General features: G+C 48.9%; 1 protein-coding gene across 4 annotated transcripts; it reads right to left on the minus strand.

Moving 5' to 3' along the window:
- Nucleotides 1-995: 995 nt before the first annotated feature.
- On the minus strand, nucleotides 996-25,093 carry ZBTB37 (zinc finger and BTB domain containing 37). 4 transcript variants are annotated; one of them, XM_074833080.1, is made up of 6 exons: nucleotides 24,972-25,093; nucleotides 22,775-22,885; nucleotides 21,406-21,540; nucleotides 20,334-21,286; nucleotides 18,870-18,969; nucleotides 996-16,669 (listed from the first exon to the last, which is right to left on the minus strand). In XM_074833080.1, exons 4-6 carry the CDS (start codon nucleotides 21,254-21,256, stop codon nucleotides 16,181-16,183), a joined length of 1,512 nt encoding a protein of 503 aa, XP_074689181.1. In that variant the 5' UTR covers nucleotides 21,257-21,286; nucleotides 21,406-21,540; nucleotides 22,775-22,885; nucleotides 24,972-25,093; the 3' UTR covers nucleotides 996-16,180. The 4 variants fall into 4 exon arrangements, with proteins under 4 accessions (XP_074689181.1, XP_074689180.1, XP_074689182.1 ...); XM_074833079.1 differs by lacking the exon at nucleotides 21,406-21,540; XM_074833081.1 differs by lacking the exons at nucleotides 22,775-22,885; nucleotides 24,972-25,093 and adding an exon at nucleotides 22,479-22,544 and having other exon boundaries at nucleotides 21,406-21,532.
- Between the last annotated feature and the right edge of the window lie 58 nt (nucleotides 25,094-25,151).

Consider the following 25,151-nt stretch of genomic DNA (forward strand, 5'->3'; position numbering starts at 1 on the left):
TGCCAGAACACCTGCGGCCGGCACTCCCCAGTGTGCAGTTTACTCGGGGTTTTGTAGAACCAGTGTAACATCTGCCCTTGTTAAGGCTTCCTCTCAGCAGCAACTGCCATGGCAAGCCGGGCCACGAGGGAGTGAGCTCAGCCGTGCTGGTCTGCGCATGAGCTGGTGTGAAAAGATGTTTGGTCACTCTGCCTCTGGTTTTGGAAGCAGTCTGGGGTTTTGCAGGACTCTCCTGTCCCGCAGTAGGAAGGTTTGAGCGTCTGTGTGTGTGTTGGAAGCGGTGGGTGGTTTGGATACGGAGAGTCACCTCCGCTGTTGTTACCATGCAGCTGTAGCGATCGGTCCCCATCCCACCTACGAGACCTGTAAAGCACTTACCTGTTCTGTGCTGCAACAGCTCGGGAAGCAGCTGAGTGCGTGATGCAGAAGCTGGGGCTCTGGGAGAAGAGGGGGAGCATTCTGGACATCACTACGAGTTCAGAAAGCAGCTCTTCCTCTCCCCGGCCTACTCCGGCAGTCACCGCTGGAGCTGTTCGTGCTGGACCCTCCCTTCTGCTCGCTCCCTCCTTGTGCAGCTCCGGACACGTAGAGCTGCCTCCTGTGACCTCCCGCTCCGCGGTTGTGCTCCGGGCCGTGGAGCTGGCGGCCGGTGATGGAGGAGGGCCGAGGCCATGCCCGTGTCTCCCTCGCAGGGCACCAAACCAAAGTGCTTTTCCCTGTGTTGGGCAGCTGGGAAAGCTGCTGTGCCACAGCAGGGACAGGGGCTGAAGGCTGAAAAGGGCTGAGCCTGCAGAACTGGTGAGGTAAAGCTCATTTTTTTTTTTTTTTTTTAAAAGAGCCAGAAGTCATCTAAGGGGCCAGGAACAGCAGCCTGGCCCTGCCCAGCCTCTCCCCTGTTGCCAAGCTCAGGGCAGGGACCAGGCTCTTGCACCACGGCTGGTTTGAAACAGGCAGCAAAGAGAAAACTGATGTCAGATCAGACACAGACGAGGATCTGAGTATTAAACCATTTAATTCTCAAACCACTCACATGCATAATGTTCTTTTACACAGTGTTAAAAGAAAGAAGAAAATGCGATTTATTTTGTTTTTAATACAAACAGAATTTCAAGTATACATTTATAGAATTTTCAAAGATTCCTACCCAAGTTGCTAAGTTTTCATTCACATTGTTCTTAAAGCTGTCCAACGAGAGCGCTTTTTGCTAAACTGCTTTCAATGCAATCGTACAGTCCCCTCTACCTTGGTTTGATTCCCCCCTTTCCCCTCTCTGGTTCTCTTACTGCCCTTGCCTGCCCCCCCCTCCAGCAGCACTGGCCATCCCCGTCCACCAGTGGCCACAGAGCTGGTGGCCCCCCCAAAGAGTTTCTGTTGGCCAGCTCCCACTGGAAGGGGAAAAGGAAAGCGACGGTGGAGAACCAGCTTGGGAACAGCTTGTAAAATCATTGAAGAACAGTCTCATATCCACAAGTTACACGCAGAGGATCACACTTCAACCTACTGCAGACTAGTGTGAACACTGACTTTTTTTTTTTTTTCCCTTGAAATAAGGATTGCAACCAAAAATAAAATTAATTTAAAAAAAAAAAAAGAGAGAATAATTAGTACAGCAGGAAATTTCTTAACTGTGAAAGGAAGTTTTGAGTGTTAGGACACCTGTCCTAAAAAGTTTGATTTATAGGTCAACAGTTGAAGGTGACAGCATAATTTTTCTTCCAAATGGTTACTCTGCAAACCAGCTCAGAGCAGAATCAATGTGGGACAGGCAAACTTGGATTTAAAAAATAAAATACTGAACTGACTCGGGCTCCACATCCACGTCATGGATAAAAAAACCCACAACCCCAGCAACACCTTCGTCGTGGCTTTGCTTGTTCAACTAAGCTCAGCCCTGTGCAGGCACATGGGCCATCTGCTGTGGTGTAGGCAGCTGGAATTTCTGACCTATTAGAAATGGGGTTTAAATATTCTTTACAGGCAAGGGTGGGTTTTTTCTTGACCGATTACAAAAGTATTCTAACAGGCCGCTGCAAGGCAGTCCTGTTAGTGCTACAGCACGGCTGAGCTGCAACCAGGGTTGCGGTTGCGGTGGGAACTCCTGTCTGCGGGGTGGGCAGGGGCAGCGCCAGGCCGGGAGGGCTGCGGGAGCGGGAGGTAGAGCTGCGGGAGTTGTGGGGCTGCCCGGGGCAGCCGAGGGTCTGGCAACGTCGCTCCCTCCTGGGCTCTGGCTGACAAGAATCCTCCTGCCTGTACAGCTGTGTCAAAAGCCAGCAACAGCCATACTCATCCTACGATTTAAAGTGCATTTCTTCAGTAAAGGGTTTTTCTTTTTTTTTTTTTCTTTTTTTTTTTCTTTTTTTTTTTTTTTTTAAGAGGAACCTATTTAAAGTGCTGTTCTAGTTTGGAAAGGGACTCTGTTTAGAAAAAAAAATGGCACCTTTTCACATGAGAGATCTGCTCTCTGTATGTGTTTGTGTGTGTGTATATATATATATAAATTTGCAGAGTCAGATCTGCGGACTAATGAACAACATATAAAAGTGTTTTGTATTTTATTTTATTGCTTTTTTCACTGCTGCCTGCTCCCTTGGAGGCAGGAGGGAGATGGAGCCTCCTCTTACCTTCCACACCATTCACTGATTTCCCAGTGGAGGAAGCTGAGCCCGCAGTCTCGCAGCTCTGGCGGCAGCAGCCTCTGGCCCACGGGCCCGTTTGTTATCAGGCAGAACGCGTCAAGTAACGCATCCACCCTCAACTGCCGCGGCCCCAGAGCGGCCCTGCGAGGGTCCCAGCGAGAAACTGCCGGCAAAGAGGGACGATGGACCCCGAAGGGCTTCGCCCCGCTCCTGCCAGATGCCATTTTCATAGAGTCACTTTACAGAGCAGACCTGCATTTCTGAAACCCAGAGGTAAGGAAAACAAATCTGTTTGAAGTGAAAGCTTTGCTGATAGAGTGTGTAGCGTGGTAACCTCAGCACTCCGAGAGAGAGAGGTAGTTACTGTCCTGTGAATCTTCTGCTGCTTAACGCAACTCAATTTCTGGAGTGATTGCTCAAAAAAAAAAAAAAAGAAAAGGAAAAAAATCCTGTGCTCTTTATTAAAAGTTATCCCAGTTAAATCTTTCTGTTGAAGACATACTTGACTATGCCCTCTAAGAGGCTTTTATATTTTAGAAATTGATTGTCAGTTTAGTTCATTACGAAATCAAATTCGATTAGCAAATTGCTGTACAAAGCCACTGACTTTGTTAACTCTTGTTACAATACTCTTGCGCTGCTCCGCAAGGAAGTGCTCAATCCTCAGTGTCCCTGTTTGGGGGTTAGGGTTCAGCTGAACAGGGCTCCCGGCCACAGCTCGGCTGCTACAGCGTCACTGCGTGACAGCGTAGGACAGCATCTCGTGCTCTGAGCAGTTTTAATGGAAACGTTAAAAAGAGCTACCGGTGTCTTATTCACAGTGTTGTGCAGGAAAGGTGGGGTGACGCCGGGGGAAGGAGGGCAGCCTCGCAGACAACTGGGGCGTAGCTCGTGGGAGCTTCAGCTAGTGTTTAAGATACCAAAGGCTTAGGGGAAAACCGCATCCGTTCCCTTCCCTTTTCAGACAAAAGCAGTACTTTGAGTAGCTTGCTTTCATTTCTGTGAACTAACCTCTGATACAGTCTTCTCTTGTCCTTCACTAAGCCACCCTGTAAGCGTGGGGCACAAGGTGAGGAATACGTTACCACAGAACATACAGCTGCATATTGTTTTCTTCCTAACTCAGCTTTTCAAAGAGCTTATTCAGAAAGTCCCTGTTTTGCCACCAAGAAGGATTACTCTCGCACCCCTCGGCCTGTTCTAACTGTCAGCAATTTTACATACACGAACACAAAACAAACATGCATTATTTGAATGACAACACTCCCCTTTCACTTCACAATACTTCTCCCAGTCACTTTACCCTGTGACAAGGTAGCCCTGGAAGCCATCGCACGTCAGCCTTGTGCCCAGGCAAGCGCTTTAGAGGAGCCAAAAGGAATTAGTCTTACCAAAGGCTGTGACAAAATTCCGCTCTCCATCCCGCCACCCCGACGGGCTGCTTCCTCCAACAGCATAACCCTGGCTTAGGAAACCAGCTACCACATGAGAAAATCATTCCCCACACCTCCATCAGAGATCTGGGCTGCCCTCCGCCTCTAAAGACACGCACCGGCCACAGCCTCTGCCAGCAAACATCCCCGTGGTTTTACGGAGCAAATTTAGGACTAATTTGCCTTGACTCGGGCAAGGGTGCAGCCTCCTGAAGGCACCCCGGGGGCAGGGGACAGCCGCAGGGGTGCCGAGGCTTCACCCCCCCGGCAAAGGCAAAGCTGTCAGCGGGAGAAAGGCGCTGCCCACCTGTGTCAGAGTGAGCCACGGCTGCCAGCCTCCGCCACAAAATGGCACCGTCCTCCCCCCGCCAGCCCTCGCCCCTTTAAGCCAAGAGCTGTGTTCAGTTACCAATTCTCATGCAATGAAGTATTAAATAAAAGCTTCACAGTAATCCACAGAGTTTCCTTAGACATGTAAACTCTAAGAAAATAACATCACGGGAGCACAAACTCCCATATCAAACCAATGCCCTAGACACGAAGACGAACAAATGGACCCCAGACAAACCTCTTGGTCTCAAGAAACGGCTTTTAAACTTGACCAAACGGGGAAGCAGTGAAGTGACATCATCGGGTTAAAACTAATTTCCAAGGAGTTTCTCAGCTGTAGTTTTGTGACCCCTCCCCCCACCCCAGACTGAGTAATTTCAATTGTAGTTTTCTGCTTTTATGCTGCTACTTTCTGGATTTTACAACCAGCAGTAAAACTAACCAATTTTGCTTCATTTTCCATTTCTAATTAGTTTCACAGTTTTGTAGCCAATGGTATTGGGTCTGACTGCAAAGATAATGGGAAGGTTTAAATAAATAAGCTTCACTGCAATATAAAAATAATGAAGACATTTAACCATAGATCTGTGGGGGCAGGGGTTAAGTACATTGACAGAAACTAAGTAAAGCTGGAGGCTTAACATAGCTGACAGTCTGCAAAAATTAATGCACTGATTTCTTTTCAGTACTGCCTTCGATAACTGCAGTAAAATATAAATCAGAATATGTCAGATTAAACAAGGAACTTACACAGCAGTATTTAAAAGATACCTGAATATGTTTCAAAAGCTTAACTGATATGAACTAGGAAGCCCATTAAAGCTGCCCATTTTTACATGATAATACTAAAAAAAATGTAACAAAAATACAGCTTGGCATAGTCTAATGGATCCAGGAACCTGGAGGCTGCACTTGTGCATGGGGAGCAGCTGGACCATGGCAGACAAGAGGCTAGTTCATGGATTAATCATCGACAAATGACAAAAATGGTAACTGGAAACGCACTGGTAGGATAAAACTCTCTATCCCTTGTTTTGTATTAGTGGTGGGGCGATATTTTGTACTCCGGGGGAGTGACAGAGAAGCCCAGAACAAGGGAGGGTGGGAGGGAGGCCTTTGGGTCCAGCCCTGCCTGCCCCCCCCCCCGCAGGAATAACTTCCAGCAGGTCGCTCCGGGTCGTGCCCGGTCAAGTTTGGCGTGTCTCCCAGGATGGAGATTTCACAGCCTCTCTGGACAACCTCTTCCAACACTGTTTGGCTATACTCATGGTGAAAAAACGTCTTGTAATACCTAACCTGAATCTCCCTTGTATAACCTTCTGCCTACCACTGCTCCTCCTTTCACAGGGTGCCTCTGAGAAGAGTTTGGCTCCATCTTCTCTGCACCCTCCCCTTGGCTGCTGAGTTTAAATAGAAGAAATGACATAGGTAAAGGCAACAGTACTGAAACAAAGGCAAACTTCAGTCTTCAACAGCTTAAACACATGCTAGAAAGCCTGACCTTCAGAAAATGGCACTGAAATCTGTCTGGTACTCCCCGTTTCCAGCCCACCCTTGCCACCCTTCAGTTCCTTCCAATGGAGTTTCTGAAATCCGCGCAGCAAATCTGCCTCCTCCAGGGACTGACTCATTTTCCCTCACCACCGTTCACAGCTCCAGGATGGAGAACACCGGCTCTGCTCAGCTCTGACGCTGTCGGACAGGGTATAGGCATCTTTGCATGCGTGTCTCCCAAGGCAGCCGGGTTTCCTGCACATATGCAGGTCCTAAACCCAGCGCTTCCCTGCCCACGGCACCCGCACCGTGCCAGACCACACGCACGCTCCTTCCCAATCACGCTTTGCTGTCATTTCACCTATTCTACCCCACACCTCCTCTTGGTTTCCAGTGCCAGCAGCCAGTGCTGAAAACAGATGAGCCCTCTTCGTATTTTGGATGTCTCCCTCCTCCCCGCTAAGCCAACCTCCCTTCCTCGCTCTTTCTGTTTGCACTTCGCAGATCTCCTCCCTGCGAAAACAAATGGCTCGGGCTGGCAAGAACCACATGGCATGTGTGTCCCTGGCTCTCTAAAGAAACTCTGGCTAATGTAGGCAAACTATCTGCATGGTAGAAGTGCTGCTGTTTTCAGTCGCTTTGAGGGCTGAATCCTTTACAGCGCTCAGCAGCACGCTCCTCCCGTTTACAGACTGCAACGAGCCTGCGCCTGTAGGGAGGCATTGAGGAAATAAAACCAGCTTTGTAAGAGGTGTGAGGTGAATCACATGCTGGATGATGTAAGCAGGTCACAGTCACCAGATTAGAATTAACATTATTTCTTTTTTAGCAAAAATAATTATACTGTTAATTATTCTGCTGCTGGAATATAACCAGTAATGTAACTGGTTTCCCAGCAAGAATTACCCCAGGCTCCCCCATGCAGGTTTTCTTCCAGCAGACGTGATAGCTTCCCTCCAGCAAAGAAGAAAACCACCTGAGTCACCTCCTTGGTGATAAGCAACAGGTCTTGAGCCCTCTGTCCCCAGGGCTAACAGGCCTGGGCTCCAGCTGGGGCACAAGTCCCACATCACTCTCCCTCCCTCCCTGCGCCATGGTCTGCAGGGAAACACCCTCTTGTGCTACTCGCCAGCTCCTCAGAAAACTCTGAGCTTGCCAGTCACTATATAAAGACAAACATACATGACGCACTAAATGGATAATTGTGCCGATAGCAGGGTAGCTACCCTGCAAGTTTGATGGGCACAGCTAAGACCACTTTTGGGGAACGCTGCACCATCCTACTAGTCTCAACGGGTGCCCATTTACCTGGGTCATCTCTAGCACGGGGCACCCAGCACCCCCCGATGCAACACAGACACACTCCCAGCCACGTAACACGACGCTGCGCAGCTCCCCCTCCGCCCCATCGATGGCATCGACATACCTGGTGCAGTTCTCGGAGGAAACCTGGAATGAGAACGCGGGGTTCAAACGCTACCTCTTTTCCTTGCCCAGATTTCTGAAATGGCCCATCTCACCCTGCAAAAACAAGGATCTGAATATATGTTAATAGCCAAAACCCCCAGGCCGACTCCACCACCCTGCCACAGGCAGGTTTATCTCTCCTCATTCGCAAAAGCCTTTGAAATGTTCAACTTTTTGGTTCAGAAGGTGCACAGTTCCCCTCCTAGGATTCCCCGCACAAGCTCCCGACACAGAGCCTCAGTGCTGAGCGTGTTCCTTGGAGCTGAAGGCAGCAGAGTCTGTTGTTTGGTATCAAAGCAGGGAGCTGAAGGGCACACGCCATGGGAAGGCACAAGGAAAATCTCTGAAGACAATCCCACCTGCACCTCTAACCTCAAAGACCCCTGCAAGCAGGCAGAGCCCAGCGACTCGCGCCACACTGCGACAGAGACCGGCTCTCTGCAAAGACCCTTCCTCATCCCTCCCAACCTCTGCGGCAGCGTAAGAACCACGTTACAGACATCACCTCCTACAGCCACAGGTTTTAAACCTTCTGTGATCTGCGAAGCCCTACATAGTCCTACTCATGGCTGTTACAGAAATTGTTCTTAGATGACAAACTGATGCCAGATGAGAATTTAACTAAACAGAACATAAAATAATCGGGGAGGGAGCTAAGATTCTTCAACATTTCCATGAAAAGAATTAAAGCTTTAAAACAAAAAGAAGCCTTTTTGGTGAGTGTCCCAAAGCTGTCAGAATGATTACAGGGAAAGCCAGCCAGCAGCATGCATTCACGACCCCTGCACCCAAAGCCTCCGCCTTACGTATCGTCACCAACCCACTAAACGCGGAGCAGTCACTGGACGCAGCATACTGACACTAAGGCTACTTAATAATCAACCTGGGAAATTTTCCATAGAAAGAGCTACCTTTTCATAAAAACAAACATAGCAAAAGACCAAGAGGAAGCAAAGCCACTGCTAAGCCTGTGGGAGATTGTTAGAGGTGAATTTGTTTTTAGCATTTGCTAATTAATTCCTTGCAAAGGCAATTACTTCCTGGCACAGAAGAATCAGTAAGATTTTATCTCTGAACCCATTTTTTCTTCCCATTGGTGACAGCACCTCCACAGATGTTACTAAAAAAAAAATAACCCAACCACTTCCAGACATCAGTAAATAGCAACGGCTGGTTTTCTAAAACTATAAATTAGACACTAAATACATCAGTGGCTGTTTTTGTGGCTTCCTCTCCCTAGCTCCCAGTTGTGCCAGACTACAGTCTGATTTGCTGTCTTCTCCTTTTTTACTTCTAGGCTTGCCAGAACATACTTTTTTTCCTACAAAACTGTTAAGTACCATGAAAAACGCTGCAATTTCCAAGCCTTCAGAGGGCCCTGAACCCCGCCCTGTGGGTGGCTTTAATCGCTCTGACAGCACCGAGGAGCCAAAGCCTGGGAGCAGCCGGTCGGGTGGCAGCTGTGCTCCATCTCCACCAACACCTCCCAGCTCCAACCCTGATTAGATACCACAGCAAGAAACAGCAAGCCAGAGGGGACGCAGGCAGAAGCAGTGCCAGCGCTGGGACAGCCTGTCCTGTCTTTTCTATGCTTGTTTACAAAAATTCATCCAAACCCAGCGTTTATAAGGAAGGGGGTCAGGCCGAGAACCATATGGAATCACTTCAGATCCATGTTACAGCACATACAGCAAACCCACGCCTAAATTCCTGCCTCATTTGCCCTTGCAGGGGATTTCCTCGAGGCATTCTAGTAGGCAAGTCCTTGTGCTTCCTCAAAGCATCCCAACTGAAGAGGCAGGGCAGAAGCCCTCTTTTGTGACCAGCAGGCACAGCGAGGTGCCAGAGACTCCAAAGTGATTCTGCTGGAAAAGTCCGACAGCAGAAGCTTTCAGCACGCTCACGCAAACCACGGACTGAGCAGCTCCCGGCAGGGCCCTTCGGCGAGGCGAGGTGCCCGGAGCTGAACACAGCACACCTCAACCCAGCTCTGTGCACAGAAGGCACCAGAAGCAAACTGCACTACCTGGCATCACCCTCTTAGCTTTAACCGTGCGCCTCGTCTCCGTCAGACGCCCCGCAGTACTGCTCCGGCAGCAATTCCTCCAATAGCAAGTTATGCTGATGAAGAAAAAAACCCACAAACAACAACAACTGTTTTAAAATGGTACCCCACACCGCCTCCCCACCACCAAACTTTACCCAGGAAGTCTTCCAAGGCTGCAAATCTCTAGGATTCAGCAGCACAAGTTTTTAAGACGTATTTGTATCCGTGTTTTTGTCAGCAAAGAGCTGACAGAGCTCCCATCGAAAAAGGTTCCTCCTATTTCCAAGACACGTCATTTCACAAGCTGTAATACTTTGGTTTACAACTGGATTAAAATATAAATTAAATAAGAATAATGCTAAATGCGTTTATATTGAAACACTTTATATATGTATACATATATATGTATATACAGGTATGTGTGTGTGCACTCCCTAATGACAGCTAGAGGAAGCAAAAGTCATTCTCCAAAGGCTTCTACTCTTCCAACTAGCATGGTCAACTTATCCATTGCAACAATTCCCTGTGCATAAAAGCTAACGAAGCACTGGAAGGTGGCGCTGGTGAACGGCCGGGTCACACAGCCGTTCAGGAACAGAAAGACAATAAATTATAAGAAGCAGTAGTAACTTGTTCACAGTTGGGATGAGGATAATGTTATAGGAAACCTGAATTTTCTACAGTCCCCAGGAATAAAAAGTGAAAGGTCACTGAAGATTACAGTTGGGTATGTTGTAGTTAATCCTAAAAGCAAAGATCGGATCTGACACACAGCAACGGTAGAAACCGCATGAAATTTCTCCCAGCAGACTGAAGCCCAGTACCCTCAGATTCAGCGGGAGGATTCCCGATACCTCCACCGACACCAGAATTCAGCCCGGTGACGCTTCGATCACTGCCTCCGTCCCAGCGACGGACATTTTCACGAGTAGGAAGATTCCTTGAAGCCAACGCAATCCTACGCCCAAAAGAAAATGCTCCCAGTCCTTCCTTGACTCTACTTCTCTCCTATCACCCCAAACATCACATTCAATCTCTCCTAGTCCCAGCCTCTGTGTCTTCCTATGTTTCGCAAAAGCAAGCCTTTCAGCAATAACACCAAGGCAGATGGAAATATTTTAGAGATGGTAGGACTCTTCAGATAATTTTACAACCCACTTGAGTGGGTTCCAGGTTAGAAATAACCTAAGTTTCTAGTAAGACTAACTGCAGCAAAACTTTGGTCTGCTGCATTTTATTTAAACACAGAAAAAACAACAAATCTACTCCAAATCTACTGTATTCCAAAATGTTCTGGTAGACATTAGTTTCAAGCAGCAGCCAGTAGTGTTTGCATAGTTCTAGCTTTTATTTGGTTACAAATATATATATATATATAAATGTACATACATATATATGTATGTATTTTATATTAAAATATCCTTTGAATGACAATGATTAAAATAAAGATACTTAGCTCCTCTTTAGGACCTTCCACTGAAGGTGTCAAGGCTCTGTGCGTGGATCTCACCTGCGACAGGAGTAATGCTTGTCTCCCAGAGTATCATTATTGCCAGATAAAGGCCAGACAATGCCAGCAGTCAGCGGCAGCTCCCTCGAAAGACCCCAGACTTTCTGACCACAGTCCTGGCCGTGGGCTCAGTTCCCAGGGGAAACTCAGAGCCCAGACCTTGACAAAAATTAGAAGTTTCCTGAATTACAGCTCCTTGACTTCTCCCATCCCCAAAATATTTCCGGTAGAGCAAGAACAGTATTTTCTGTCACTAATTTGCAGAAACACTTGATGCTGGTACAAATAAACTGGCAGGCCACGGATCAAAGAGGAGAATTTGATAAAGTTTAAATAGCAAGTTTAAGGGGTGCTCATTTTTGTTGGTTTTAAAGATGCATGACTTGGTCTACCCCGCAAGCTACCTTCCACCCAAATAAACTGCACCTTTTCAGCTGACTTTCTATTTATACATTGGGTTCTGCAGGAGGGATGAAGTCAGCAGCAAATAAAAGCTACAACTCTGCTCTTGCAAATGCATCGTTAGGGCCGAATCACCCAAAGGCGCAGAAGGACTCTGCTCGAAGACTGGAGTGCTTAGAACCATTTACCAAACTGGCACATCACACTTCTAAGTGAAATGACTAAGGCGTAGAGGCGTGGCCGGCCCTGGAAAACAAAGTCACCCAGCTGTCACAAAACAAGAGCAGGACAAGCAGGGAGCTCTGTCCTGTCGATTTATTTCAACCTTGATCTCACAGGGGGCTGAAATCCTGGCTCCGTGCCCTCCCCACCAAGCCTGCCCCGCTACGCTTTTCAGCAAGACCGCAGCTTGTTCCAAATGCAGTTCCAGCTCTGAATAGCTGTCAGATGGGAACAGTCAGTCGCTACCGACCTCGGCTGGATTTAAAACAGCAGCAAAGACACAAAACGCTTTCTGTTCTTCCTGCCCTTCAGCCACCCAAACTTCTCAAAGTTAAATTACACAGATCACAGCTTGAAAATATCGTAGAGAAGATGTAGGTGAGTCAAAGGACTGGACCTGATGGCCGGACAGTGCTGGGAGGACAAGCGAGGGATTGCCCATCTGCATCGGCTGCTCTGACTCCTACCAGGCTGATAGCCCTGGATCTTATTAAGTGGCTCTAAGCGTGTTCTCAGCCTCCTGTTTTAAATTCACCTTTCATAAAGCCTCCTCACTCATCCCTCTCTATCTAGCTGCTGGAAATAAGAAGCACGGTTTGCTTTCACATACTCCCACTGCAAGAGAGCAAAAAGACCTTCTGCTTTTTCCCTCTCCCAGCTTCACATCGGTCATCCTCCCGAGAGGAAGAGTTTTAGCTTTTCCCCAAAGCAGCAGCACAGTATTAACACAATTCTCGTTATTTTCACAGCTATTCACAGGGAACCTGGCAGCAGCAGGGAACAGCCACGGCAACCGTCACATCACTCCGCTGTGACGTGGCACCAGGGCTTTCTGCAGGCTCAGGGAGATAACTGCAACACTTCACATTTGGAAGGTTTCTCTGCCACAGCAAAGAACAAAGAAATGTGTTCCCCCTCCGAGCAAGAAAGCTGCAGAAATAGAGTGTGTTCCCCCTGTTGCCTGAGGCAAGCAAACAAATGGGTTAGTAAGCCTTAACTCTGAAGCGGATAGAAATGTTACGTACAGAGGTATTAAATATGACAGAGTTCTCTTCACATCCTCCTTAAATCACAGTTGAAATCACAGTTTTGGCAGAGGGGAAAAAGCTGCAGCTAGACGTGGAAACGCAAAGCCGTGCCTCAACCCATCACAGAAGCATTCGCACTTGGAAAGTTGGCATCCGATCCTCCACAGCTTCGGTGCAACCGTGAAGAGCTACACGGTGTGCCAGTGGAGAGGCAAGGGAAGATGGTATCGCTCTGCTACGGAAAGCAGCTCCAAGTAGCTACACCACTGCCAGAAAATTCACATGAGGTTTTTCCATACCGTATACGACCTACAAGCCCTTTTTTCTCGAACCTCGGCCTTATCTGCACTGAGGAAGTCAACCACTGAAAGAAAAGTTTAATTCCTTCGGAACTGGTTGCATCTTCTAGTGTGGATGGGCCTAAACTGCTTTCAGCACTGTTCAAGAAAACATTAGAGACACCATGATTCCCACACATACATACACATACACATCCATTAAATGTACAGAAATAATATTAAAATGATTCCCACTACCATACCTTATACTGACTCTAGCTACAAGCTATAAACTTCACCTCAGCGAGGCCCGGGCAAGAATATTGGCTCTTTTGCATGCAATCAGAAATGATCGTTTATACAGTGGCAACCTCTGCACCAAAAAAAAAAAACAAACAAAACAACAACAAACCCATAAAAGAGATAAAAATAAAACCTTTCACAAGCTTTGTTTTCAGACTAGCCTAGTACAATATGAAGGACCAACTTCATGGTTTTCACCAGGCCAATTGAAAGTAGTGAATCAGCAAAACAGGACACGCTGCTGGCATCCTGGACTGTTAGGATGCTCCTCCGTTCACAGTATCGATACAGTAAAACAAAAACCTGCTCAGGAAACTCACAGCTATGCCATGGGAATAAAGGCATTCACCGTTCTATGTCAGCCCTTCATCACTACGCTTTGATGGATCGGTTGCCATCTGTTTCAGAAGAACGTTGCTTGTGTAGCAGTTACTGCACCTTCACCCTTCTCTTCACAGCAAGCTTAGCAGGGAAACTTTCCCACTATATTTATATATAATATATGTATATAAATAATTTTATGTTTTTATAGTTTGGTAGTATTCTTTTAAAAGTTCTATTTTAAAACACTTAAAAATCTTTTAAGCAACTAAAAGTAACTTTTGATGCTCTCTAGTGTGAACAGGATAGGATTTCAAAGTTTTTAACTTTTTTTTCGATTTTTGGTAACTTCAAAAGCTATGACTAAAGCAGCATACTCTGCACATCTCCGCTCCTCTCTGCACCTCGATTGCAACGAAACCTACCTTAGCCACCCTCTTATCTCTCAGCTTCTTCGACTGCCCTCTGGCAACCTTACTGTTTCGGTACAATCCTGTTTGACCTTTGACAGGAAACCCAATGGGGCTGGTCCCTCGGGTGGCCGCTTAGAAAATCATTCACTGTGTGACGATGCTCTTGACAGGAGAGGAGGGAGAAGGGACAGAAGGAAAACGGAGGTGAAATATCAGTTTTCCTGTTTGAAATGGTCAATGAAATAGTACTTTGCAGGTGCCCGGCCCAGAGCACCTGCAAAGGTTCCTCTCTTAGGAGCACATCCCCTTTACACACGATCCCGGCACCAAGCCCTTCCCTTCCTCCCCCCCCCCCAAAACCATTAGAGCCACATCTGCTTTTTGAGAGAGACATGGGAGGAACAGTGAGACCCCTCACTTATCAAAGAGAAAAATATATAAAGTGAGGCAAGAACACATCACCTTCTCCATATTCCCCCCTCTAAAGGGGGAGGAAAATGATCCCGAGTCCCAATTTGCAGGTGGAAAAAGCGAGGGCTGGAGATGTTTCCATGTGCCCAAAATTGTGCAGTCAGACTGCGGGGCAAGCTTTATTTTCACTTGGCAAGTCTCCTGTGTGCCAAGCCCACGCTCCAACCGCTCGCCCGGCTCGCTTTGCCAAAGCAAGATGAAGTGCATTTCTTTTTCCATGTCTCCTCGTTCCTCCCATTGCCCTAAGGATCAGAACTTCATCCTTCCTTATTGTACACGTTACACATCCTCATGAGAACTCCTTCAACCAAACGTCCTCTCCCAAACCCGATCTGCGCAACCTGTCGTTCATTCTCCCCCTCTATCATGAACAACTCGGCATCAGAACCAGAGAAAACTCTTAAAGTATTGCATATTTTTTAAAAGACTTCTTCAAAAGATGTCAAGATATTTGCACTTATCTACCTGTCCCATGCTTTTCCGTTTATGAAACACGTAAGCACGTGCAAACACCTACAATACACAACGCAGGCATGTCTCTCTGGGTTTGCTTAACTTGCTCTAAACATCAGAGCTGCTTAGAATACAAAAGTTTAAGTCCATGCAAGGGGACAGAGTCGTGATTGCTCTAGGAACCATTCACTTCTAAGTTTCCTGAACCGTTATGAGGAAATAAAGTAGGGTTTTCTTTTCTTTTTGCATTTCATTGATAAAAAAGTTATCAAACTAGTTTGTAGAAACACGTTTAAAAGCAACCACCCACGATTGCTCAGCTGGGACGATAGTATTTCAGTATACCATATTGCTGTTATAAAAGATCAAGTGCGTGTCGAGGGGGGAGCAGGGGTGAAGGACGACTTTGGTAGCCAGCCTCTAACTCCGCAATTCGGCCAGTCCAGAAAAACTCTTCCTAACGCTCGGCAACACCCGAAGCACGGCAGCGCACCGGTCAGGATGTGCTCTGAGCTCTCCAGATCAGCAACAGCGAAGGACAACCTCCTCCGAAAGACCCCTGCAACCCTTCTCCCAACGCATCGGAGTCTAATGCAAACCTCACAGCTGCTAAATTTCACTTTCAGTAGCCGAAGCGCTTCAAATTTTGCTGACCTCTAGAACGCCGCTTTCTAGCCGTGCCCGCTTTTAACAAGGGGCGTTGAGGCCGCACGCCTGGAACGGGCAAGCCAAAAGCCCTAAAATAATAGTTTAAGTAAAAATGTAAAAAGAGACACACCAAAAATAAGACAGGGATAAATAGACTCGGGGCAAGGCAGGTTCCACCAGGACAGTCTTTGTGTTTTCTTTAACGTGGCAACTACCTGGGGAAGGGAGAAAGGCAACGGCCCCTCGCCCCTGCTCTCCCGTGAGCTGGACCAGCAGATATGGTGAGGAGCAGCCCCGCGCGCTGGGTCACCGCCTCTGCACGGCTGACAGCCGGCGGGGCCCAGCTGTTGGGCCAAAAAACGCTGTTGAGGAATACAAATGACCGCTCGTCCCAGATCACTACGGAACATTAAAAAAATGTAAAATCCTGTTGATCCCTGAATAAGAAGTTGATTGACACAGTTGTTTTGTTTTTCTCCAAGAGGAGGAGGAATAAGGGAGAAAAACTTTTAACACTCTACATGTGTGTGGGGGGGTGTGTGAGAGAGAGAGAGAGAAGAGAGAGAGAGAAAGATATTTCTTCTTTTGGCAACATCTTGGGAGCTTCTTCCTGTCCAGTGGTGGCATTGCACTAATTACAGTACCAGCCTGCCAGGTTGGTGCTGACTCTTTAGAGCCAAAAACGGGAAGACGGTCCTTTCTCCCCAGACTCTGCAGCCGTGTCTCAATCTGGCCCAGTCGTGGACACAGATCCCTGTGCCGTCTCCCCCACAGCAACAGCCTCCTCCTGTGGAGGAGATTCCTCCTCCGCCTGCCCCCGAGACGTGACGGTGGTCTCGGGGGAGATGCTGTGAGGCCCCTCCAGAGGCATACAGCCAGGGTGGTTCTTGCGAAAGTGCTGGTTGAGGATGGCCTGGAAAGGGAAGCTTTTGCCGCAGACGTGGCAATGAAAGGGCTTGTTGCCTGTGTGCTTGCGGATGTGATACTCCAGCTGATCCTTGCGGGTGTACTTCTTCCCACACATGCGGCAGACAAAAGGCGTGATGCCCATGTGGAGACGCATGTGCCGGTCCAGGCTGCCTTTCTGGTTGAAGGATTTGGCACAGTAAATACAAGTGAGCCGTGGGTTGTACCGGAACCAGCGCTCCGAAACCTCCTGCTCCCGGAGATATTCCACATAACCGCTCACTCCAAGCATGGCCGACTCCTCCCCCTGCGAAGGAAGCAATGGAGATTTCAGTAACAAGCAGCCTAAAACAAACGGCAGGAAAGAACATCAGGCCCCAGTCCAGCCAGTAAAGCACTGAAGCATGTGCCAAACCTCGAAATCAGCAGCATTAATGTCTTCAACCTCAAGCACACATTTAAGTGCTTAACTGGAGCCTTGGGGCTGAAGACAAATGAGCAATCAATTAGAAACCTCTGCTATGGCAGCCTCTTCTGCCAAGTCATTTGCTAGATCCAGGGAAGAACAGACAGCCCTTGTCAGGAGGGCACTTAGCCACCGATTGAGTTCTGGATCAAACGTGTCAATACATGTTACTTTTTTTAAACTTGGGCCAGTTTGATTACAATACTGTATTCCACATTCTGGTTTGCTTACTAAAGGTTAAAAAAAGAAGCCAACTGATGAGCTTGCAGTAAAACAAAGGTGGAATAGACTACAAATTGTATCTGAAACTCTTCAGGTGTCATTTTACGCAGGTATTTATGCAGGTGTCATTCAGGATTTGTTTTCGTAATGAATCACGTTTGCCTAAATGCCTGTGTAACCCAGCCCAGCCCTGCAGCGTTGCAGGGGAGGATCTGCAGCCCAGAGAGCTAGCACGCCTGGCCCCAGTCACACAGTGAGGACTAGCTGGCTCCTTGTTATTTTCTGAAGCCAGAAAGACAAAGAGCCAAGGGTAACCCTGAACCGCAAGCTCGGGCTCTAGGACAGGCACTTCTGGCTATCGTGGTGAGAACGAGCACAAACAGTCTCCCGCATGCCTCCGTGCTGGAGGATGCAGTATTTGCACTCCTGAGTCTTACAGAGTTTCCCACCGATGCCAAACGCGGACAAGCGACCAGCGTAACAGCAGGAGGGCCTCTCCTCTGGCAACCAGGGCTGCGCACGCGGGTGCTGCTGTACAGGCACTGGTGAGCTGCTCAGGAGATGCACAGAGCTACGGCACTCTCTTTCCACTCTACCAGTGCCACTGCGCAGGGACCGCGGGCAGAGTATTTTTAGCATCGATATGGCAATAGCAGAAGAGTGGAAGGTGACGATACTTCCCCGTGTGCGTGGTGGCCTGTGGTTTTACATTTGAGGCCATCTCAGAATGGAGAAATAATAGCAGCTTTTCTGTTCGTAGAGCTAAAATTGCTTTGGATGTCACATTTGCCCTGGAGGGTTAGTTTGACCTGAAATTTTCTAGATGTATTCTGAGGACACAAAACAAAGCTTCGGTAAAATAGGAACAAAAAGGTATCTTTTGTTTTATCGAAGTGTATTACAAAGTTAACAGACAGCAATTGTGATTTTTTTTCCCCTTGCTTCACTTGGTCTTACTCAAGGGCAAAGCAACCTGGTAACTCCTCACCTGCCTCCAGCAAAGTCATCTGGTTATGCACCGACACATTACTTATCTGCCAGGCACACAAGAGTCATTCTACAGAGTGCTGGGGGATACACTTGCACTACAGTGGCGCTGCGATACTGACTGTATGCAACAAAAAAAATTGGATCAGAATGATCAGGCACAGGTATTAGCACCGTGTCCCACTTCTCTGCACCCTATAGCCCACTGCCCTCCTGCATTTCTGCACGTCTCTCCCTCCTACCCCAAAATTGTGCCCGTATCCCAAGAAAGCAAATTCAGAGCTACTTTACGTTGCCAATTCTGCTATGCAACAGTCCCTTGGGGATGAGACAGAGACCTCTGTACAAATCCACAGCCCTCTGACACTCTGCCCTAAAGGTTTACTGGTGTAGTGCCTGGAGGGTTTGTTGGAATGGTTTTGGCACTAGCGTGGAAAGGTTCAGCTGTTGTCACCTCTCAGTCTTCCACAGAAGCCAGCTAACACCTCCTCCCTCAGCTCAGGCATTCGCTGCCAGTGTTTCAGGGCAGATCCAACTCTGGAGGTTTCTCCTCAGGAGTTGGTGGCCTGCCCAGAACGAGGGTTGATATTTATGCCTTCAGACAACAAGAAAAACTCCTCGTGTTTTCCAGGTATCTGGCCAAATCAGTTTAAAATCATACACCGGTGGCATACATTCTCAGTGTCAGCAACTAAACCCTTTGCAACAGTAAAAGGTCCTTGTTTCACACACAGTATTGCTTGCAAATATAAAATATTATACACTTCATCACAACATAGTCCCCTTCACCTTCAATGCCAACATTTACTTGCAAACTTCTTGATCTGCCTACCTGGGAACTGGGCTGCTTGGGCTCATCCATCCGCCCGGGAGACTCGCTTTTTGATCTGTACCGCTCAGTCACAGCAACCATGCTGCCAGAAGGGCTAAATCTGTGGGGTGGGGGAAGAGTGTAAACGGAGTTTTTAATGGGGATCAGGTCACTATGGTGTTTAGAACAACAGGTGAGCAATAGAGGCACCTGTATAGCATCTCTTCATCCTCACCAGCTAACACACAGGAGGCGGAACAGCGCAAGTATAAAGGAAAAACCAAGTCTGTGGTTTCAGTCTTAACATCTGAAAAATAAAACTGAGTCGTTTGGCTTCCAGTTCAGTAACAGAGAGCTTTTCGGTTGCTATCGCTGGTAAACTGATATGGGCCCAGTGACTCAGGAACTGTACGACAGGAGAAGAAACCCTTTCTCTAAGGGCACCTCTCATTCACCACCCTCACCCTCCTCTCCTTTGCAAGTGTGAAACAGAAGTGATGTGATAGACTCCAGGTGGGAAGCAGTGGATATTGAGCACAAAAAGAGATGCTCAAGGCTAGTTGATCCGTGGAAGAGATCCGGGAAAGGACCACTCTCCCAAGGGCCAGCTCAATATCATTCCCATGGATTGATTTATTAAGCTACAAGGGACAGAATATCCACTGCTTCCAGGTAGCTGTGCCCCCATGGGACCAGAGGGATTGAGCTAGAAGAGAGGCAGATGTGAAGGGAAACCCCACAAATACAACCTCCCCCCAAACGCAACAGATCTGCCCTTTATCAGCTCCGTTCTTTGGTCTGAGTTAAGGGCGAGAAAGAAAATGCTGGAGTGGAGGGGAAGCAGATGGATGGAGAATCAAAACACAGCAGATTTCACCACCTATTTCAGTAAAGGCTTCCTGCTCTTTCAGATACATCAAAACAACAGCGGAGGCCGATGGGCTCCCCACTTCAACTGCTTCAGATGTGAACCCACGACCCACCGCTGTCCTGCACCACCGGGAAGAAAATTTCCTCTTGACCTACAGCTGGTGACCGGCTTGCTTCTCAGACAGAACCACCACCAGATTTTCAGGCCAGAAGGCATCACTGCAATGACACTTTGCGTAACACACAGTGTATGTGACCTCGTGTGCTGAGCCTGGTATCTACTGAGGCTGAACTGAACATCTTTAGACAAAAATCCCACCTCAGTTGAAACACCGAGAAGTAGAGACTCCAACCTACGCACCTCTAAGTGCTAATAACTAATTTCCCAAGCTAGCCTGTACCTGGAGATCCTGGTCTGAGCACTACCCGGCCAAAATACTACAACCCCAACCGGATACACTTCCTAACAGCGGGAAGAAAATTCCTTCAGCGCTTGTGCTTAAGATGGCCACAGGAAGTAGAAGGGGGAAGCATTCCAAAGCGACCAACCCAGCCAAGTGAAAACCTTGCGCAATCTCCTCTTGCAGCCAAGGTCAGTAATTAAGTTCAACTCACCTGTCGATCTCGCTGCTGGTTGGCCTGACCACTTTGGCCCCGGAGGACCCTAACGCGTAAGCCTCTTGGCCCATCGACCCGTGGCCCGTGGTGTCGATCACCATAGCCGTGACCTCCTCGGCGCTGCTCCCATCTTCTCCCGATGGCTGATGCTCTGCCCCGAGCCACTCCTCCAGGTTCTCCGTTTTAATGCGTACTCCTCCCAGCACCCGGACGTCGTCATCGTTCCGTCCCCCGCGGTCTCCCATTCCCGTCTCAACGTACCACTGTCCCGCTCTGTTAATCCGTAGTATGGGCTCCCTGCTTTCCACGTCCGAACTCTGCTCAATTATCTGGGGGCTGGTAGACTCCTCGGGGGGGCTGAGCTCCCGGATGTCCAGCACCGTGCTGACCTGGCCCAGGCGACTCCCCTTCAGGGTGTTGTGACGCGGGCTCAGAGAACGGTTTAGGTTTGGCGTCACCCGGTGAGACTCCGGTGGCCTCTCCTGATGCTTTGTCCTGGTCTGGCTCAATTCCGCTTCCACCTCTGCCACGTTAATTTTGAAATGAATTCCCTCGAGAATCTGCGTGCATTTGTCTATGATGTGCTGCATCTGCAAGAAACTGGCAGCCGTTAGGTAACTGATGATGTCAGCCAGCTGCAGACAAATCCTACCGGTGTAACAAAAGGAAAGGAGCTGCTCGAAAACAGAAGGGTTCTTGATGACAGAAATGGAAACGGTGCTCATTTCGTTCAAGGACATGTGGTCGCGGAAGTAGGGCGAGCTGGCAGCCAGCACCACCTTGTGAGCGCGGAAAGCTTGCCCCTGCACGTTGACCACGATGTCACACAGGCGACCCTGCATGCGTAACTGATTCAGGTGGCTCAGGACAGAGTTACTGAAGTCAGGAATCTCCAGCTGAATGTTCCCACTCTTCTCCATGGCTGTCCCAGTTGCAGGTGCACGACCCTACTGGAAAGGGGGAAAAAAATACCATTGTTAGCAGAGCTAGTCTGTCATTTGCATTTAAAACATTTTTCACCGACTTTCAGGCAGTTTGAAATACTGGGATTTTTAGAGAAATCTCTCACCGTTTAATTCACAAGCGCCTCGCAGCAGTTCTCTGATCTTTACGTGCTGTACACCACCTTTCACAAGAATTATGTTAAACCAGTCCCCGATAGGTCCCTGTGGCTTAAATGCTCGAAACAGTTCATTCTGTCAGCCTCAATAAAAGCACATTTGCATTGTAAAAAGAACATTAAAAATGGTTCAGGTACTAAAAATAGGCAACTGATTGCATAATGGATTAAAATACTTAGCACTGGTACCTTCTAATCACTTTGAAAAGGGAAAGTAATATTGTTATCCCTCCTTTGTAGAGCAGGAATCAGGAAGGAGACACCGGGACCTAAATCCTCCTGAGAGACTTTTTGAAAGCTGACCCTGCAAACATTTGCCCTCAAGGCACCTTAAGTACCTCGTTAAAGCCAAGATATTCATCATACGTGGCGTTTCTGACACACAGCAGAAAATATGTAACAGCACGGTGAAAGAAAATGAACAGAATTCAGTTCTAAACACCAACTTATCAGACTGTCCACTGGGCACAAGGGACTCCCTGGGAAAAGAAGCCAGTGTTTGTGTAGTTTGAGATACTGCGTACAGCAAAAGACAACTTATGAACAATGGGGATTAACAAACTAGCTCTCCTAGTTTCCCTTCCATAATTCATTTTTCTATAATCATCACATTTCATTTTGGCAAAGTTTGAAAAGGAGCCCTGACCATATATGGTAAAAATTCAGAATGATCCAAAATTAGATGTAAACTCGCCCAAAAAGAAAAAAAAAAAAGGGGGGGGAAAGTAAACGAGTTTATTAAAGACCACCACTCGTGGCAGGAACAGCTTCCAAGCTGGATGGCATCTGAAGTGTTGATTAAGCAGAGTGCTGCAGATATCAAAACAATCTCAGGCAGGCCAGGAATACCGAGGTTCACAGTGCTTACTCCGAGAAATCTCAGAATCGAAGGGACTAGCACACAGGAAAGCACGTGTGCCTTTGAAAGCCTTTCTTTTTTTAATTTATGAACGCTGCAGGATAGTGCATGTTCATATGCCCAAGCAGACTTTGTGCAAACTTGGCAAAATATGTTACTAAACCTGAAGCTGCAGGACAGCCTGTCAATCTTGTGAAGTCGTGCAAAGAGATTGCTGCATGGCCGGATGGCTGCGTGTCTCCGGGGTAGGTGAGGTCAGGGGGGCACACAACTGCACAAGGTGCAGTTTAAACAGCGTCATGTCTTAAGACTTCTTCTCCCCTTCCCCTACGTTTAGAAGAAAGCAATAAAACCCACAAAACCCAAGGAACTATAGCGCACAGGTCTGCGTCAATACAACGTTAAGAGCAGAACTTCAAACGTGCAAAACAAAGTGAAACAGAGAATCCGACGTCTTACCTGTATCGTTACGAGTAACATGCAAAGGGGAGGAACCGGGGGTGGTGTCTTCTTGTTTTCCTTTTTTCTTTTGATGTAGTAAGAAGGTCTGAAGCTTTTTGCCCCCTTCCCCTTTAGAAGGAAAAAAGAAAAAGAAAAAAGGTAGCATGGGGTAATTGGGTTCTCCCGAGCACAACTGAGAACATCAAGCTCTGTCCTTCTTTGTTTTGCTGGAGGATACAGCAGCAGGATTAGCTAACCATTACATGACGTCCCACCCCAAACCACAGAGAAACAGTGAATCTTATCAAATTGATCTTTCCCCCGCTGTCTGCTCAGCGTTTGTGTTGTACCGATGGTCATTAAAATAAAGAATGGAAGTGCAAATAACCTGAATAAGTCATTTCCTTTCTTAAGGGGCTGGTATCTTTGGCACTAACTGTGCAGCATTTAAACACAGGCAAGTTCTTCCTCAAATGAGCTGTCTCAGGTCTCACATCGGCAGGAACACTCACACAGTCGAAATCAAGCACGTGCAAACGTTTACAGGATTGGGGAGCCTGTAATCTCATCCATCATCTTCCCAAACCACCAGTTTCTAAAGCGGTAAACCCCAAAGCATTCTCTTAAGGAAGGCTGGGCAGGCATCCTTTGCGGGGGACAAACAGCCCCGTCGAGGCAGCGAGCGCCCAGGTCGGCAGCGCAGGGAGGCGAGGCCGGGGCAGAGGCCGACCCTTTGTTTCTCAGGGGTCAGCTTGGGATGCACAGAAAGGGAAAAAATAAAAATCAGGCCTTAACTGCTGAGCATGGCTGTGTACGGCCCTGCTCAGAAGTCAGCTGCTCCCAGGGGAGCCTGAGAAACTATTTGTGACCTTCTGCTCCAAAGGCAGGGAAAAACGTGTGTGCCGCTGATGGCAGGAGAAAAGGGCTCCCGTAGCTTCGTTCACCTCAGTATCGAGGAAGCGGCATTTTATGATCCGCTTTGGGGACAGCCTCAGGCAGAGGCTGGCAAGGGGGAAACTATAATTTTGGTTCAAACTACCCTTGTCAGAAGACGATTTCTGTCCTCCCAGGTAAGGGGTCTATCATAACCTTGTGCACCTCAGCCGGCAGCGCGATGACATCTCGATTTTTGTCTTTCCTGGCACTGGACTGCAAGTTCATCATCACAGCCTTTACCTGCAGGATGAGCGGGACCTCCCGCTGAGCAGCGCTCTTCACAGAGAACACACCGAGGCACTTATCTATTTTTAATACAACTTAAAGCATCGCCAGCTGAGACTTGGACTTACTTATCTCTGAAAATGCCTTTCACCCTGGGAGGCAAGTGCAACTACTGAGACCAGGAGAAATTCTCGATCCATCAGGCCCTCGTAAAAAGCTGGGACACACCATCTGCAGCAGATGATGCTCGCTCTGAATATATCCTTTGTCAGAAAACTGTCAAGCTGGCAAGCTGTTTAGAGGAGGTGGAACTGAAAAGTCTCGGCTTTTGGGGCTGAGATTTACCACGACTGGTCAACTTAACTACTTTCAAATTACAATGGGACCTTAGTAAAGATGAAAACAATAGTAATTCTAAATTGAGATGAGAGATACCGCCTCTCTCATCCTTCCCCGCCTCAGCTAAAAGAGCAAATTTAACAGTGCTTGGATTTTTCCCCACTAAATCTCTCCGAAGTGACGACCCCAGGCCTCGGCTCCTGCCGCGAGCCCATTACGGTTCATTTTTAGCGCTGACAGCTGCCAAGCGGCGCCTGACGACCCGCACCCGGGGCTGCGGGGAGAAGGCGGCCCGAAATCCCCCCTCCCCTCCCCCCGGGGGCGAAACCAAGCCCACGCCGTCCCTCCCGTGGGGCTGACAACGCACCGCTCCCCCTCCCGCGGGGGACAGCGCCGGCCGGGGGGGCGGGACGGGCCGAGCCCGGGGCCGGCGGGGGTGGCCGCGGGGCCTCCGGGGAGGGACGGGCCCGGCCGGCGGAGGCCCCGCGGAGGGGGGGAGCAGGGCCCGGCGGCCCCCGCCCCGCGGCCCTGAGGGGGGGGAGGAGGGGCGGCGGCGGGGCGCGGCCGCGCTCCCCGGCCCCCTGCGCCGGCCCCCGCGGGCGTGACGGCGCCTCACGGGCGGGGCGGGCCCGGGCCTCCCCCCGCCCCACCCCGCCCCGCCCCGCCCCGCCCCGCCCTGCCCGGCCCGCCGGGCCCGCGCCGCGCCGGTACCTACCTGGCGGGGGTGGGAAGGGCCCGCAGCACCGTCCCGGAAGCGAAACCCCCCGAGCGGGCCGCACCCCGGAAGAAAATTCCCGCCCGTGAGGCCGCGGCGCTCATCGCTCCCCCGCCCGCCGCCGCGCCACGCCCCCGCCACGCCCCCGCCACGCCACGCCCCCCAGGACGCCGAAGGGGG

Source organism: Strix aluco, chromosome 8, assembly GCF_031877795.1.
Source record: "Strix aluco isolate bStrAlu1 chromosome 8, bStrAlu1.hap1, whole genome shotgun sequence".
Classification (NCBI taxonomy): Eukaryota; Metazoa; Chordata; class Aves; order Strigiformes; family Strigidae; genus Strix; species Strix aluco.

What these genes read in the sequence shown, in the direction of transcription:
- ZBTB37 (XM_074833079.1), bottom strand. Translation starts at nt 21,256, where the DNA reads ATGGAGAAGAGTGGGAACATTCAGCTGGAGATTCCTGACTTCAGTAAC. An exon ending in ACCAGCAGCGAGATCGACAG is followed by an intron (nt 18,970 to 20,333) that starts GTGAGTTGAACT and finishes CCCACCCCACAG; the next exon opens with ATTTAGCCCTTCTGGCAGCA. An exon ending in CCAAGCAGCCCAGTTCCCAG is followed by an intron (nt 16,670 to 18,869) that starts GTAGGCAGATCA and finishes CTTCCTTCGCAG; the next exon opens with GGGGAGGAGTCGGCCATGCT.